Source organism: Ursus maritimus, unplaced genomic scaffold, assembly GCF_017311325.1.
Source record: "Ursus maritimus isolate PB19 unplaced genomic scaffold, ASM1731132v1 scaffold_3, whole genome shotgun sequence".
NCBI lineage: Eukaryota > Metazoa > Chordata > Mammalia > Carnivora > Ursidae > Ursus > Ursus maritimus.
Window position 1 is genome coordinate 31,887,781 of NW_024425563.1, and position 16,515 is coordinate 31,904,295.

At 35.4% G+C, this 16,515-nt stretch overlaps 1 protein-coding gene across 1 annotated transcript in view; it reads right to left on the reverse strand.

Moving 5' to 3' along the window:
- Positions 1-16,515, reverse strand: part of CFTR (CF transmembrane conductance regulator) — a gene marked incomplete at its 5' end in the record, with an annotated part of 136,113 nt that overhangs the window by 108,563 nt on the left and 11,035 nt on the right. The window contains 5 exons of the mRNA XM_008705799.1: positions 1,505-1,751; positions 5,362-5,487; positions 6,262-6,425; positions 7,283-7,372; positions 10,722-10,937. Of these exons, the coding sequence (XP_008704021.1) occupies positions 1,505-1,751; positions 5,362-5,487; positions 6,262-6,425; positions 7,283-7,372; positions 10,722-10,937 (843 nt within the window). The remainder of the gene's footprint in view (positions 1-1,504; positions 1,752-5,361; positions 5,488-6,261; positions 6,426-7,282; positions 7,373-10,721; positions 10,938-16,515) is intronic.

The following is a 16,515-nucleotide window of genomic DNA, read 5'->3' on the forward strand; positions in this document are numbered from 1 at the left end:
TGAGGCATCAATAGCATCACTTCTCTAGGTTACGTAACGGTATGACGATCTGATATAACTGATTTTAAAGCATTGAACCTTGACTCTGAAAGAAGGGCTCTATTAGACATTAATAGGATTCTATAAGGAAAGGTGGGAGCATCAGAAAGAATTAAGCGCTTGAAGTCCTCACCACAGGACAGCCTGCTCCTTGCCTCACTTTAGCTTTTTCTCCTCTACTCTTCTCTCACTCACTATTTCTATTTTGGTTTCTCTCTTTTTCTCCCTGTTTTGTTTCTCTGCCTGTGTTCCTGTTCAGTGACTCTCCCTGTCTTTGTGATGTTCTCTTTGAGTCTGTATGTTCATTTTATATCTCTCTCTCTCTCCTCGATCTCTCTCTCTCTCAGTTGAGAAGGGTTAACAGAAAAAATACAATTAGTGCAAGAGCTGCTATGGTTCTGAGCTACATTCCCCAATTTGTCTAACTCACAGATCTCAAATTCACATATTTTTAAGATGATAAGCTTAAGGAGGGTGGCTGAGTAGAGATTGTGTAGAAGAGGGCAGGCCCTCTTTGAGGGGGGAGTTGCCACAGCTTTATAAGGGAAAAGGACTCAGTTACTATATATTCTAATTCTCCAAAAGAGGCTGAAGACATGATTTATTGCATATGTAACATCTCCCAACTTCTAAATGCTAGCAACTAATGCAAATGGATTATTGTTGTTGTTATTATTATTATTATTATTATCATTATTTAAAGATCAAGTGAAACATGTTTGAGGCCAAAATTAGGTCCATGGGCCACCACTGGCAAAATCTAGCCAAGATTACATAATGGCAGAACCACCTAAAAGTGGCTCACCCTTCACCCTCACTTCTTTCTATCACAGTGATTTATTTTCTGGTTAAATATTTAAATGGATATTAAAAAAGTATAATGATACATTTTTGATCTGCATATTAATTATAAAAATTATAACCACACATAAATCCATGCTGGTGATTCAATTAGCTTTACATATACTCGGTATAATCACCTGAGGACTTTAGAACTTCTCTTCCAAGCTACCAGCTACATCAGCATTGCTAGGATAAAATGCCATTCTTATCTATCTTATGTTCTGGAAAGTAGGTTGAAAATTTTTAAAAAGTTTAAGGTGAACATTCTAAATTTTAGCTGGAATGTTTTATGACTTCTTCACGAATCTGCAACCATCTTTTTGCACATTTGCCTAGTTCATTAGAACTGATCTATTGGTTGATTACTTAAATAAAATTCTCCAGAATACAGAAATAATACTTTTTTCAACTTCTTTGACTTAAGAGAATCCCACAGGCCTTCATTTATTTCACTAGGCTTTCATCACAAGGGCTCATTAGACCACATGTAGACATTAAGAGCGGAAATCCTGTGCATCGAACAGGCCCAAGACCAAGATTTCGCCTCCAGAGAGTTTGCTTGCTAGAAAAGTTCAAAACTGTTCTAAAATCACTGCATACGATGCCTAGTTAGGTACATTACCTGTATTTTGTTTATAGCTCCAAGAGAGTCATACCACGTTTGTACAGCCCAGGGGAATTGCCGAGTGACCGCCATGCGCAAAACGATGCAGAATGAGATGGTTGTGAATATTTTTCGGAGGATGATTGTTTTGATCAGTGCATAGGGAAGCACAGATAAAAACACCACAAAGAACCCTGAGAAGAAGAAGGCTGAGCTATTGAAGTATCTCACATAGGCTGCCTTCCGGGTCAGTTTCAGTTCTGTTCTATAAAAAAAAATATATAAAATTTGGGATGCTTATTAACTTTTCCAATACCAGGCATCTTGGAATGTAAAACCTGAACAGAAGCTCTCAAGGCTTTCTGCCTGTGTTCTGATCCTAGCTCCGCCCTATATGAGCTGCGTGACCTTGGACAAGTTATTTAATCTCTTTGGGCCTCAGTTACCTTCTCTGAGAGGGAAATGGTAATGAATGTACCAATGTCTTGGACATTATACCTGTAAATATTATTTTTAAATTATAATTCATAATCTCGGTTATTATTTCTGTTATTGTGACAATATTTTAATATCTTTAATCACTTCATTATTAATTTGTAAGATTGGTAAGACTTTGATTCAAATTTTTTGCTTGTTGGTTGGTGTTTTAAGTAATTAAGTGTGGAAATGAGGACAACACTGAAAGATTTATAAAGGAAAAATATACTTTTGTGATTCCCTAATGGATTCTTAACATTTTAGAAATTCTAGCTTGGCTTTGAGAAACACTGAAAACAACATCTAAACAACAAAGGAGCGGTTTCTCAAACCACTAGCATGGGTGAAAATCGCCCAACAAACTTGTTACAATGCAGCGTCAGGCCCACCACTCAGAGATACTGACTGAGGCTTCCAGAATCCATGTTTTAAACAAGAACCCAAGTGATTCTGTTGCAGGTAACTTTTGAAAAGTTACAAAAGAGTAGCTGCTATAGCCTCTCTGTCTCTAACTTTAATATAATTATTTGCAAAAATCACTTTTTAAAGATTTTATTTCTAAGTAATCTCTTCACCCATCATGGGGCTCAAACCTACAACCCCAACATTAAGAATCACACGCTCCACCGACTGAGCCAGCCAGATGCCCCCGCAACAACTATTTTTCTTTTACTTCTAATCTTCTAGTTTGAACTGCAAATGTGAACTGGGTTTTTTGTTTGTTTGTTTGTTTGTTTACACATAGAGAAGAGGTTTCAGTGCTCCAGCACGCAGAAAACAGGGAGCGCTGATGCTGGTAATAAGAGAGAACAACGCTGCCTTCAACCTCCATCCCACTCAGCCAGGACCAGAAAAATTAAAGTCAGTTGTGATCCTCCTATTTGGCTCTTGCAGGGGGAAAGGCAGCCATGAACAGAGAAGTAGAGGGTTCTGGGGGGAGGGAGCAACAGCAATAGCTGTGCCTGGCATTTGGGGACTAGCTTCACACGTGTAGAATTCGGAGAAGTTCTCATTCTCAAGTGGTAGAATTCAGAAAAAAAAAAAAAAAATCGGTTTTTTTTTTTTTTAGTCTGAAAAAGAGTCTAATCCTGAGCACTCTGATAAAAAAAAAATGAAGTTCCACGTGCCCAACCTAGACCGTGATTCACAATTTAATGTGGTCTAATGCTTACTTATTTCAATCATTTGGCACTGAAGGCAGACTGTGATTTTGGAATCTCACTGGGGTTTGACCCCTGGCTCTGCCAGTGAGAACTATGCCATCTTCAGCCAACTGCTCTTCCCTTTGATCCTACAGAATCTGCGTGTGTGGAAGGGAAACATACCATCTCCCAGGCAGAGTCGTTGCCAAGATAAACGAGAGCACAGCAGAGGGCATGGCACTAAGAATCTATGCTTAGAATCTTTAATCTTCAACAGAAAAAAAAAAAAAAAAGAATAATATTGGCTAGGTTGATGTTAATAAAATGCTAGAATACTCTGTTCACAAACTTGTTCACAAATTCATGAAAACTGTTGTTGAAATGTATTAGAAACCACTGAGGAAAATGGAAGAAGTGGTATGACAAGAAAAAAATAATGGACGGACTTAAGAACATTCCTAAGGATCACCCAGAAAACAGTACTCTCCATAATAAAATCACTTGTACTTTATGAGTCATAAAAATACTTTATCAGTTTCTTATTTAAAAAAAAACTTGAAAGTGACTTTATTACAGAAGAGCAATAAAGGAGGAGATTGGCAGAGTTTTACACAGTCTCTGCCCAGTTCAACAGGGGCCCAGGCTGAGGTAATCATCCCTTTGAAGTGCATCCTGCCAATTTCTTCCAGAATATTACATTTGCTCTTTCGAGTAGAAGCAATTCTTGCTTTCCCATATTTACACCAGCACTTCCCAGCCTTTTTGGTTAACAATTTCATGCCAGATTAAGGAACCAGATCACACAGGTCACAACCAACCATTTGCTATTAGAATCGGTCAGATAGAAACACGAAATAGAAGGGATGAATTTCATCTTTTGAGGAAGAAGAAAAATAAAAACCAAAGTCAAGAGAAGTCAGCACCTAGAATGACCTGACCAGGAGTTTATCTGGAGGCCCGAGACAACGGATCCTCTGATCAACTCCCCATCACATTCTTGGTATGCCTGTGCCCATAGGCATAGAAGTGACCAAGGGGACAAGTAGGATGGAGAACTCACTTGTTAATAAGAAAAACGACTTTAACCGACTAAACAATTCCCCGAGATCTTTAAGGATGTTTCTGGAAAGAAAATATAATTCCTTTCCTGGATTTGTCTTGAAAGGCATAATAAAAACAGGTGACCTATAATGTTTGGGAAATATTTACTCTTTCACTCTTTCTATTTACATGGCAAAGGACTTAATATTTCAGCATTTCTTTTGTTGTTCCAATCACACACCTGCAGCTCAGTTACCACTGTCCACCAGGATCAGCAGCCCCGAGTCCTCATAACCATATTCACACCATCCAAAAGGCTATTCTGCTTTTTAGTATATTTTCCCTGTGAAACTCTCGTGTGCTATTGGACCTGAAATCATCTGGTCTTCAACAGTAGTATGTCTATCACTAAGTCACCTAGAACCCTTTTTGACTGCAGTTTGTAGAACATGAAACTTGACTGAAGAAAAATGTTCTCATGGCTGCAGAAATGCCCTAATTTATATTGTGCCCCAAACTATCACAGGAATCATATCTCGGGCTAGGCTGTACTTTTTTGCTGGATATAATCTTTACCAATCAGTAAGAGAGGTTATCTGAGGTGAAACAAGACTAGAGACAGGTGCCAAGTACTGAGTCTATCTCAGGTGATGCTTTCATTGCTTGAGCTGACCTCTCGAGTGCAAGGTTTCTAGAAACACAATTTATGGATATTACCCTGGATTATTACTCTTAAGTTAAGGAAGAACAATGATATGATATGTTAACCAAAGAGAAAGGTTTCTTTCATTTTTCATGAGCTATAACGTAAGTTAAGTGAAATGGAATAACAAAAAAACACTTATTTGGTTCAGAATTGTACAATTATGACTCTGGTGGTTTCATTTAAGCTTTCAATCAGCCTCCAGCATTGTGATCATTATTTTAGTCAAATAAGTATAATAAGCAGCTACAAACACATATAGGAGATTCTTTCACAAGGCAGAAATACCCCTGTAATGAAAAATAACACACTTAACCAACTACATAAAACTACGGCCCATGAAAATGACTTTATGCCACTTGATACTGATGCATGAATAGTGATATAACTTAAAACAACTGATTGTCAGAAACTTCAAATATGAACTGGAAGTAAGTCCATTGTGACATACTCTTTTTTAAAATATTAAACATTAACTGGCTAATGATATTGAAATTATCAGAAGGACTTACTGTCTTATGTTTTCAATCATTCTTTCCATTGCTTCCTCCCAGCAGTATGCCTTAACAGATTGGATATTTTCAATCATTTCTGAGGTGATCACGAGTCTTTCATTGATCTTTCCAGCTCTCTGATCTCTGTAAATCAATCAATCAATCAATCAGATACTTAGTAAGACCAAGTCAAATTGTCACTAAGAAGTACAAAGGCTTTTTAAAAGGCCACACTTCTTATTAAACAGATGGACATTTATTATCTGATAGATGATAACAAAAAAAATTGCTATCTTTTAGTAAATGCCCTCTATGTACCAGACACTACTAGACACATTCCATAGACTGTCCCAGCGTGGGACACATCATGGCGCTCCAGGAAAAGTGGTTATCTCCATTTCAAAGATGAAAAACCAGAGACTCAGTGAGGCGAGATGGCTTGAGTCAGGTCATATAACTAGTAAACGCAAAGTCTGGGGTTCAAGTCAAGAGCTAGCAGACTCCAAAATCTGTATACAGTCCTCTTTCATACACTGGGACTGGAATTACTGGTTCATTCTGTAATAAAAAGTAACTAAAGTTCTGGTGTGATGATCCATCAACCAGAGCAGGAAAAAACCTATAAAACTCTATCCAAAATTTTTGCATTCCCTCCCATGTACATATATGCTTTATCCATTCTACCTAATCTTATGATCTATCCAAATGAACTGAATCTTCATGTATTTAAAAAGAAATTCTATAGACTGATAAGCCCCCAAAAATGTCCCATTGATATAGGGAGTATTATTTACACCATTAAAATAACTCCAAGTAGATCCCGGTTCAGTAAATAGAGCAGTCCTGGTTTTACTACAGTAGACTTTGTGAAAATCTAATTCAAAACCCTTCTGAGCTATGTAACTAGAGTGCTGCTACCTGTACTTCATCATCATTCTTCCCAAAACGGCTTGAAAAAGGGCGAGGACTATGAGGAAAGCAAGACCACAGAAGGCGGAGGCTTGTAACAAATCCCAGAGTAGCCCCATCAGAAGCGTTACTTGTAAAGGTACAATCCACACAAAATGTGCCAAAGCAAGTCCCTGGAAAATAAAATCACAGTGAAAACCAGTGACAGACAGACAAACAAGCCTAGATGAGAGAAAGTGAGCACAGAGAGTTTAGACAATCAAACACATCATGGTTCCCCGCATGCTAAAATCAAGGCGTTCATACCATGGAGCACATAGCAATGTGCTTAAACATTCTACAAACACACTAAGATTTCCCAAGGAACAAATTTCGAGTCATTGCATTTTTCAGTGTATTTTTATTCAATGGAATTAAGATTAAATATCTTAAGTATCATGCCAGGGATTTATTTTACATAACTTACTTCTATTTGGCTAAAGCAAGAGCCATGATGTAAACATGCAAGAGCAAAGGGGTCTCCAAAGGCTCTCAGTGTAACAACTCTATCACCTGACAAAATATTAAGAATAAATGCATATGCTTAATTCAAAAGTAACTTATTTAGTGCCTGCTGTGGGTTTCACACTCTGCTAAATATTGAGAATGCTAAGATAAATAAAACACAGTTTGTCCTAAAAGACCTTGCATTTATTTGTGTCATTAGACAGCACTGAACAAGAATTGCTCAGAGTATCATATTCAGCCAAAGTAAATACTTGATTTAAAGTATTAAAAGGAAACAAGATCTGATAAAAACTTGAATTTTGAAAAACTTCATTAAATACACAGCAAGCCAAGATGCCTTTGTATTGGGTGGTCCCATGAGACCCCAAAATGGCACTCTGCTACACAAAGTCGCTGGCAAAAATAGGGAAGGGAGGGATGTGTATGACTTAAACACTATCACTGTTAACTGACCCAGGAAAACCCTTGGGGTTGTATGAGGTATAACAATAATGCAGAAAAGATTAAATCAGTAGGTACATACTTCATCAAATTTGTTCAGGTTGTTGGAAAGGAGACTAATAAGTTGTCCAATACTTATTTTATCCAGAACACGGCTTGACAGCTTTAAAGTCTAAAGGAAAAATGGGAAGTTAGGTGATGCTGGCAAAGAGAAGACAAATATATGAATAAGTAACATTGTAAAACAGCGGAAGAATGAGGTCACTATGCACGCATTTTTAAGTAAAGGTCATGAAAAGCATTGTTTTATGTTCATCTACCTTGGTATCGTATCAGATTTATAAAAATTTCTCTTCACAATAAATATTAGAGTAGCATGCCTGCAGTTATTTCATTTTCCAGCATCTAGGCAGTAATGACATGTTTTCTACTCCCAAACAGGAATGATATTACACTTAAATATCCATCTATATGATGTGGAGATTTGGGTGGGTTTTTGTTTTGTTTTTATAGGCAACAAAATTTAAGATTAAAACCTATAATCTTGGGGCGCCTGGGTGGCTCAGTCGGTTAAGTGTCTGCCTTTGGCTCAGGTCATGATCCCACGGTCCTGGGATCTCTGCTCAGCGGGGGAGTCTGCTTCTCCCTCTCCCCCTCTTCCCCTCTTGTGCTCACACACTCTAATAAATAAATAAAATCTTTAAAAATAAAAAACTATAACCTTATAGTAACCCTATTAACCTATAGTAGAGTCCTATAGTAATTCTATTGAATAAAATCACAATTAAAGTCAATGAAAATATATTATGAATAACTGAATCATTAACGATTTTGCGAAAGATTGAAAAATACATCCCCATACATGAATAGAAATTGTTAAGCAGGTAAATTAATCATGATTATGAAAGCTCACAGTAATACTTTGCCTGTAAAATTTAATAAGAATTGATTAGCTATTAGGTGCCTTTGATTGGAGAATACCCATCCAATATTTGTTTCAACTGAATATATACATATTGAGCACTTAGGAGATGCAAATCACTGGATTCAAGGCTTCAGGATTATTTGGATTTCTTAATACATAATTCTTGCCTCAAGGTAACCTAGTACACACATAACTAAATATGATACGATAAAGGAGTTACAGGGAACAGAATATAATAGGGTGGTTAAGGGAAAGTTCACGTATCTGGTTACAAATATCTAGATTTTATTGAGGCAGAATTTAAGATGGGTGTGGAATAATGAATAGCATTTAGATAAGCACAGATGAAGAAGAATCAAAGCAGTTAATTTCAAAACACTATTAGAACAATATGACGGGGAAAATTCTACTGAGCTGGATTACACATGATTCAGTAACAGACTGTCTGTCTCAGGCGATTTTGAGTTCTCCAGAAGGCGTAACAGGGAGGTACGTGCACAGTAAGCACACAGTAAATATTTGTTCATTTTAAGTATCTTCCAGAAATTCACAGGCAAAGATAAATTTAGTTTGTATTTAGATTCATTATTTTCTTGTATTTTTTAATTTTTAATTGAAGTATAGTTGACTTCCAATCTTGTCTTACTTTCAGGTGTACAACATAATGATTTGACATTTGTATAATGTATTTAGATTCATTATTTAAAATATAATTTGAATGTATCACAGTGGCAGATTTTAGAACAAAGCAAAACAGCACTGTAGTACAAAATTTGGGATACTGTAAGAGTTAATGGCTGCTTGCCATGTGGATGGAACTGGTCAGATATGGGACCGTTAACTCTAGGCTCACTTTAGGGACTAAACCACAGCCATGTGAAGATACAACTGCATTTTCTGGTGATGATGCCAATGCAGGCCAATAAGGGTGCCTAGAGGGGTAAACAAACCAGGTAATTACACAGCTATTCAAAAACAAGAGAAAAAAGGAAAGATACAATAGCTTCTAACTTTTCCTGAATGTGTTCTGGATCTGAAAGCGCATATACTGTTGCATTTGTGCTAAATGTTATATACGGACTTATTTGCAAACTAACCTTTTCCTTCTTTGCTCTCTCCTCCCCTTTAGCCCAGAGTACCTCATACCTCTCTCCTCCTATATGACAATTTGCCTTGCTATATTATTCCAGTACTTTTCCCCTCTAATATTTGGAAAGTCCTCCACGTCAAAGACTATGATTTACCCATTTCAGAAATTTTGAAGTGTTTGCATAGTTCTCTATACTTTCTAGGTCTTAGTTTCTTAAAATGTTTTATGCATAAAACAGGGATAATAGTTCCTACTATAGAGAGTTTTGGAGAAGATCAAATGAGATAATACACCTAGCTCACTCAGAAGCTTGTCATGTACATCCTTTGCTATCACATTATTATGATAATAAGCACTTTTTATAAATATTTTTTTAGACTGAATTGAACTTTCCTTGATATTCATGCTGTGCAATTCTACTTCCCAAGTAATACCTAATAATTTATTAACTTACATAAAACTTCTGGATCAAAATAAAATTCTTGTTGATTTATTACCCATGTTTTCCTGGTACTTGGGAACTGATGAGATTGTAGCTGAGGTGATCTGATTAAACTGTGGACTCCATTTTTTCTTGTGCCTCCATAAAAGGCTGTTTTGAACAATAAAGTATGACTATCAAGGTTTTATAATACAACTGACCTTGCATATATATTATTGGAAGTGTTATGGGTTATTTGCTAGAGATCGTAATTTCAGATCCATGTCCCTTATAAGCCAAGTATATAAAGTTTTTACATTGGGGGAAGAAACAGAGAAGAAAGGTAAAGCAATATCCAAATAATTCGACAAAAATAGCTTTCTATGATGACTTGGTGGATCCAAGCAGTCACACAGAGTCTAGACATGTGTTTACATGTCACTGAAATTACCTTAAATTGTTTTTGTAAGGTAGGTAGGTCTTAATCTGCATTCACCTAAATCAGGCTTCAGCAACTTGAGCTTCTGTCTGGACAATGCATACAGAAGAGCAGAGAAGCTTCTTATGGTTGCCACGCATGTGTTGTTGCAAAAATTTTTAATTTGCAGGACTCACAGGATGACAAAAATCTAACTCTGAATAAAGCAGTGGATGAGTGGATGTCACCACTGTGTCACAACTAATTAAGGTAGAAACTGTTACTGCTTAGAATTTCACTAAAAATTACATACTATACTCTTGTTATGGAACGTAGAGATACATGGCATTTTGCCACAAGATGATATTTTGTCGGTGACTTTTATGTAGATAGTAAGTATCATTTTAATGGGGAGCCACAGATTCCAAAAAAATGATGACATGACTAGTTTAAAAAAATGAAATCCAAAATACAGGCAGTTTACAGAAGATGCTCAATAATTATTAGCTGAAATGAACTGAATTAATTACCAAGGGAAATTAGAAACTTTAATTGTTGCTGCCATTTACTTCATAGGCATACAAAATCGATTTCAGCGTTTATCCCTTATGTGTATCAACATGACATTTAACATTTAAAACACAGAGACTGTGCAAGAAAGCACTACCTTCTTATAAATCAAGCTAAACATAGCTATTCTCATCTGCATTCCAATGTGATGAAGGCCAAAAATGACTGGGTGCAGGAGAAGCATCCTCGTGACAAAGAGAAGGCATAAGCCTATGGCTAGGTAAATCGCAATGGAGCGTTCCTGCTTGTTATCCGGATCGTAGGAAGCTATGATTCTTCCCAGTAAGAGAGGCTGGACTGATTTGGTGACTTCCTGAAAAGAGGAGAAACAAAGAAATTAGATTTCATTTCCCTTTCATAAAATGGCCCCACAATTTCAACACAAGAATTTTCATCTTTAGAGAAGGATTTAAAATGGGCTTACACAGAGGGCCACATCGTATGTAACACTCTTGACGTTATTTTCAATATTTTCATGGTTTGAAATAAGATTTGATGTTTTGTTCTAGCAAAAGTCATTTGGAGACAAGTTTATGTATAGGGTATTTTTGATTGAAAAGTGAAAGGTGTGGTCTCTGGAATGGTGTGTCCATTAGTAACATCTACATAGCCCTACTATAGCTACATAGCAGAATTTATGAAATATTTTCATTTGATTTTCATGACATACGTGAAATGTTTTGGCAGTTGAGCTGTACACGCAATTTTTAGAATTAGATATGTACAGGTGTACATAAGTGTTTTTCTTATTGAGTAATTTTAACTACACTCCCTGCCCACTGTGTAGCCACTATTTTTTTTTTCATAACCTGCCATCTCTATCACAACAGACCTACTTGCTGAGTGGTTATTCAGTTGCACTTTTTAACAAAATAAGTAAAATCGGTCTTAATCTGATTCAGGTATCTATTTTACATATTGTCATTACTGAAATAGTTAGTGGTCAACTTGCCTCAACCAAAAGATGACATGTTCATCCTTTGAACAATAATGGCTCTTCTACAGAGACACCACTAGTGCTACTCTGGGAGGTTACATGTTCATCGAAAAAAAAGTAGTTTATTTTTGGTAGAGAAAAATGTCAGTAAGAGGTCATCTGCAAACAGCAAACCAACATACATCTCACCACAACATGGAACTGTCAACATTCAAGAACAAAATCAGCACTCCAACCCATCCCCCATAGTATTTTCCTTAATCTGTTTGAAGCAGCATGTTCTCTAATATTTACAATGGAACCACTTACAGATAACACCTGATTTTTTTTTTTTATTTAGAAAGGAAAACAATGATAACCAGCTTAGTCTATGAAATAGAACCTTTACAAAAATCATCCCTGTGACTGGGAAAAACAAAGTTCTCTATTTTTGATATGTGAAAGCTTTGTATACCTTGTGGCTTGAACTATTCTGAGACTAAAGAAATTTCCCAATTTGCCACCATATAAAATAGTGGAAGCTGAGTCGTGAATGTCATAAGGAGTAACATAAATTTATTTGAAAATTTGATTACGTGTTTTATTACAATGTTTATTACGTTTTATTACATGTTTATTGTTCTTATTATTACGTGTTTATTACATGTTTTGTGACACAAATCAAGATGCAATTCACTTAATGTTTCACTTAGATAACAGAAGAAGCCTGATATCTGTTTTTAAGCTAATGCAACAGCGAAATTCAGAGTCAGGAAACCCAAGTTTCTATCCACATTACCTATACTATCTGTGTCACCTTAGTCTCTTCCTTTCTCTGGACATTTTCCTCACTGATTAACCAAGTGGGGGCAAGCTGATCTTGAAGGTCCCCTCCAGGGCTAACATCTCTGTTTATATGATCTGAGTCTGAGGAGTCTCCTGACAGAGGCTGGGGATTCCTTGGGCAATTGTCCTGGCCCACATCCTGCCACCACAATAGGCATTTTCTACTCAGGTGGATACAGGTCAGAACAGTGTGAGTTCAGAAGACTATCTGGGTAGAGAGGGTCAGGTTAGAGACCCACGCGAATGATTGCATTCCTGGTGGGAATAATCTTGGGTCTCAATTTAGACCAGCCTCCCAGAGAAAACTTAAGAAGGCTGAAAAGACCTCCTGGGAGACATATCTGGTCTTTCATAGGACCCTCCATACCAAAACTCAACATGTGGATGAGTCTAAATCCTTTCACCATTTCTGTTCTGCCTGCATACTAGGACAGGGCCAGATGCTTCTAGAAAAAGGGAAGTTTGCCCAATATTCAGACCATGAAAGAAAGCTCAGGTGAAAACAAGAAACTTTGTTCAGGCTTACAATTACAAGGCTACGTTAAAACCTACACTTCCAAGCCCAAAACACAGTTGTTTCTTCTGATACAGGTACACGATTAGTTGAAGAACTTCTAAGGTTACGTGATTTTCTATGGTGTGAGGTCAATAAAATCATCACCATCATCATCATCTCAGCTTGTTTTAAATATATTTTATGTCTTTATCCCAGGAATACTAGGACATTATTTGAGAAATTTTGGAAAGTTAAGATTTTTCTCAATACTGAGAAATTTAAATAGAGTACCAACAGACCATAGAAGAACTTACGATTATCTCAATAAACAACTGTAAAGAAATCTGATGAAACTTCAATACCAGTTTCTGATATACGTTCTAAATATACTTGAATATAAAGATGTTTCATTAACCTGAGAAAGAAATTCTCTCTCAAGACAACTGTCAGCAACTAATTAATTAATACTAATTAAGTAGTAAAACTCTAGAAGCATTACCTTCAGAATCAGGCAAATACAAACAATAGGCATATTGGTTATTAGAACAATTTAACATTCTTCCAGAACTTTTAGCTGATACAACTCAAGAGAAATGATTGATGTATGAGTATTATAAAGAAGTGAAAAGTATCATTATCAGCATAGAATAGGACTATCTATATAACAAATGTAAGTGAATCAAGAGTTTAATAGGTAGAAGTTTAAAAAATAACTATACTAAGAAAATAAATTCCTATATACCAAGCATAATAATCAATTAAATAAGTACCTCATTTAAATATAACAATTTCTGTAATATAATAAGAGACATTATAAATACCAATAATTAACATATATACCTTAAGTATATTTTACAAATATTACTAAGACATAGTTTAAAGTCGTAAATAAAAGTCTTAAGGACTTAAAATTTTTCTATAAAGAAAAACCAAATACTATGAAAATTATATTCTCCTTCAAGTTATTTTGTAAGACTAATGCAATCTTCATCAGAATTTCAAGTAGATTCTTTGGAACTGAACTTTCAGCCCCAAAGTAGCAGGGCCTGTTTGTCTTAGTTTCTACAACAATCCTAACATTATGCACAATACCTACCACAGAATATCCACCCAGAAAATATTTGTTGAATCAATGGATAAAGGATTCTAAATTACATTTGAAAAAATGAGACACTAGTCAAAAACATTTAAGGAATAAGAAAAATGTGAGAAAGTTTACATTACTGCATATTAAGTCATATTATACAGCTATTATAATATGTGGCATGACAAAGAAATACAGTGATTTATCTGTGAACAGGTCCAAGTACATGTAATAATTTTATATATAATATGTCATTTTAATTCAGTGGAGAAAGACTAGATTATGTAATAAATGATGAAGAAACTGGATACTCATCTTTAAAATTAGATTTCTATTTCAAACATACACCAAAATAAATCACAAATGGATTAGATATTTAAATGTAAAAACATAAATATTTGGTTAGGAAGGGCTTTTAAAAACGTCTGATGACAAAAGCAGAGAACCAAGGAAAAGGTTTATAGATTTGGCAGCAAATATTTAAAAATTAAAACTTCTAATTGTTAAGAAAATAAAAGGTAAAAACTCACTAGAAACAAATGATAGGCTGAGGAAAACATTCTCTCATATATCAATAAGAAAAAGACAAATACTAAAATAGGCAAAAACACAAAAAGGCAGTTACATATACAAAAAGAAATCTAAATGCTTAATTAATATATAAAAACTGTTTAAGCTCACTGGAAACCAAAAGTAATGCAAGCAAAAATAATAACACTCTCACTGAGTGATTTGGAAATATTTTTTAAATGATAATACCTATTATTGGTGAGGACTGAATTTGCACTTTAGTAGCAAGAAAGTAAATTAGTACATCTTTTCTGGAAAGCAATTTGAAAATCTGCAAATCTGCTAAAATTAGCTTTTAAAGGGATGTGCATTGAAGGACTGTTTATAATTATGAAAAATTAGAGGCAATATAAATATTTAACAATGGGGAACTGATAAATTATGGTACAGCCACATGATTCATTAAACATTAAGGTGACTAGGTAGAAAAGTATCTAATGACATGAAAAGGCATTCACAACACATTAAGAAGAGAAGCAGATTTATAACACATTATATAAAGCAATGATCGCCCTCCCTTTATTAAGTATATATTCCCATCGGGAAAAAAAACTGGATAGGCATAAATCTATCAGTATTATCTGATTACTTTTATAATCATAAAAATACTTAAAAGAATAAAATTTTGGATAGAAAATTGCATATAACTTATGATAATTAATACATGGTAAAAAGAAAACATGCATAGAAGAACATAAAAGAAAGTAAACACAGGTATACACCTAGAACTTTTCATAAGACAAAAGAGTACTGGCTTATATACCAAAGCAAAGGCTTAAGATTCTGCTTTTGACAGGGTAAACAGGAGTGTCAAATTTTTGTTTATCTTGATACACTAGAGTCTGATGGTAATTTTTGGCTTTATACTAAGTGCTAAAGGAAGAATTTTTCCATATTCAGTGTAGAAAATAACACCTAGTTACTGCCACGATTTTTCGTAGTGTTTATAAAAGTGTTTGTATACCACACCAAGAATAGAATCTCAAAAAACACTATCATAATACCTGTCTACCTCTGAATCGTGTTTTTAGAGTCAATGCCTAATTCAAAACGTTTTGCTTTTGCTATTTTCCTTTTAGGGTTTATTGATTCATTAACCTACCAGCAACGTCCTCAACTAGAAATCTAAGCTATATTCTTCATGTTTTATAAGAAAAAGTTCTTGGATTTGTTGAATAGCAGGAATAGTAGGTTTAATCCAGAAAATGCAAAAATGGAAGATGTGTTAAAATACTAACTTTAGCCCCGAATCTCCAAGGAACTGTTGAAAAGGAAAAACAAAGCTGGGGGCATCACAATGCCGGATTTCGAGCTGTACTACAAAGCTGTGATCACAAAAACAGCATGGTACTGGCACAAAAACAGACACATAGACCAATGGAACAGAATAGAGAGCCCAGAAATGGACCCTCGGCTCTTTGGGCAACTAATATTTGATAAAGCAGGAAAAAACATCCGGTGGGAAAAAGACAGTCTCTTCAACAAATGGTGCTGGGAAAATTGGACAGCTACATGCAAGAGAATGAAACTTGACCACTATCTCACACCATACACAAAAATAAACTCCAAATGGATGAAAGACCTCGATGTGAGACAGGAATCCATCAAAATTCTAGAGGAGAACATAGGCAACAACCTCTACGACATCGGCCAAAGCAACCTTTTTCATGACACATCCCCAAAGGCAAGAGAAACAAAAGATAAAATGAACTTATGGGACTTCATCAAGATTAAAAGTTTCTGCACATCCAAGGAAACAGTCAGAAAAACTAAGAGGCAGCCCACGGAATGGGAGAATATATTTGCAAATGACACTACAGATAAAGGACTGGTATCCAAGATCTACAAAGAACTTCTCAAACTCAATACACGAGAAACAAATAAACAAATCAAAAAATGGGCAGAAGATATGAACAGACACTTTTCCAATGAAGACATACAAATGGCTAACAGACACATGAAAAAATGTTCAAAATCAT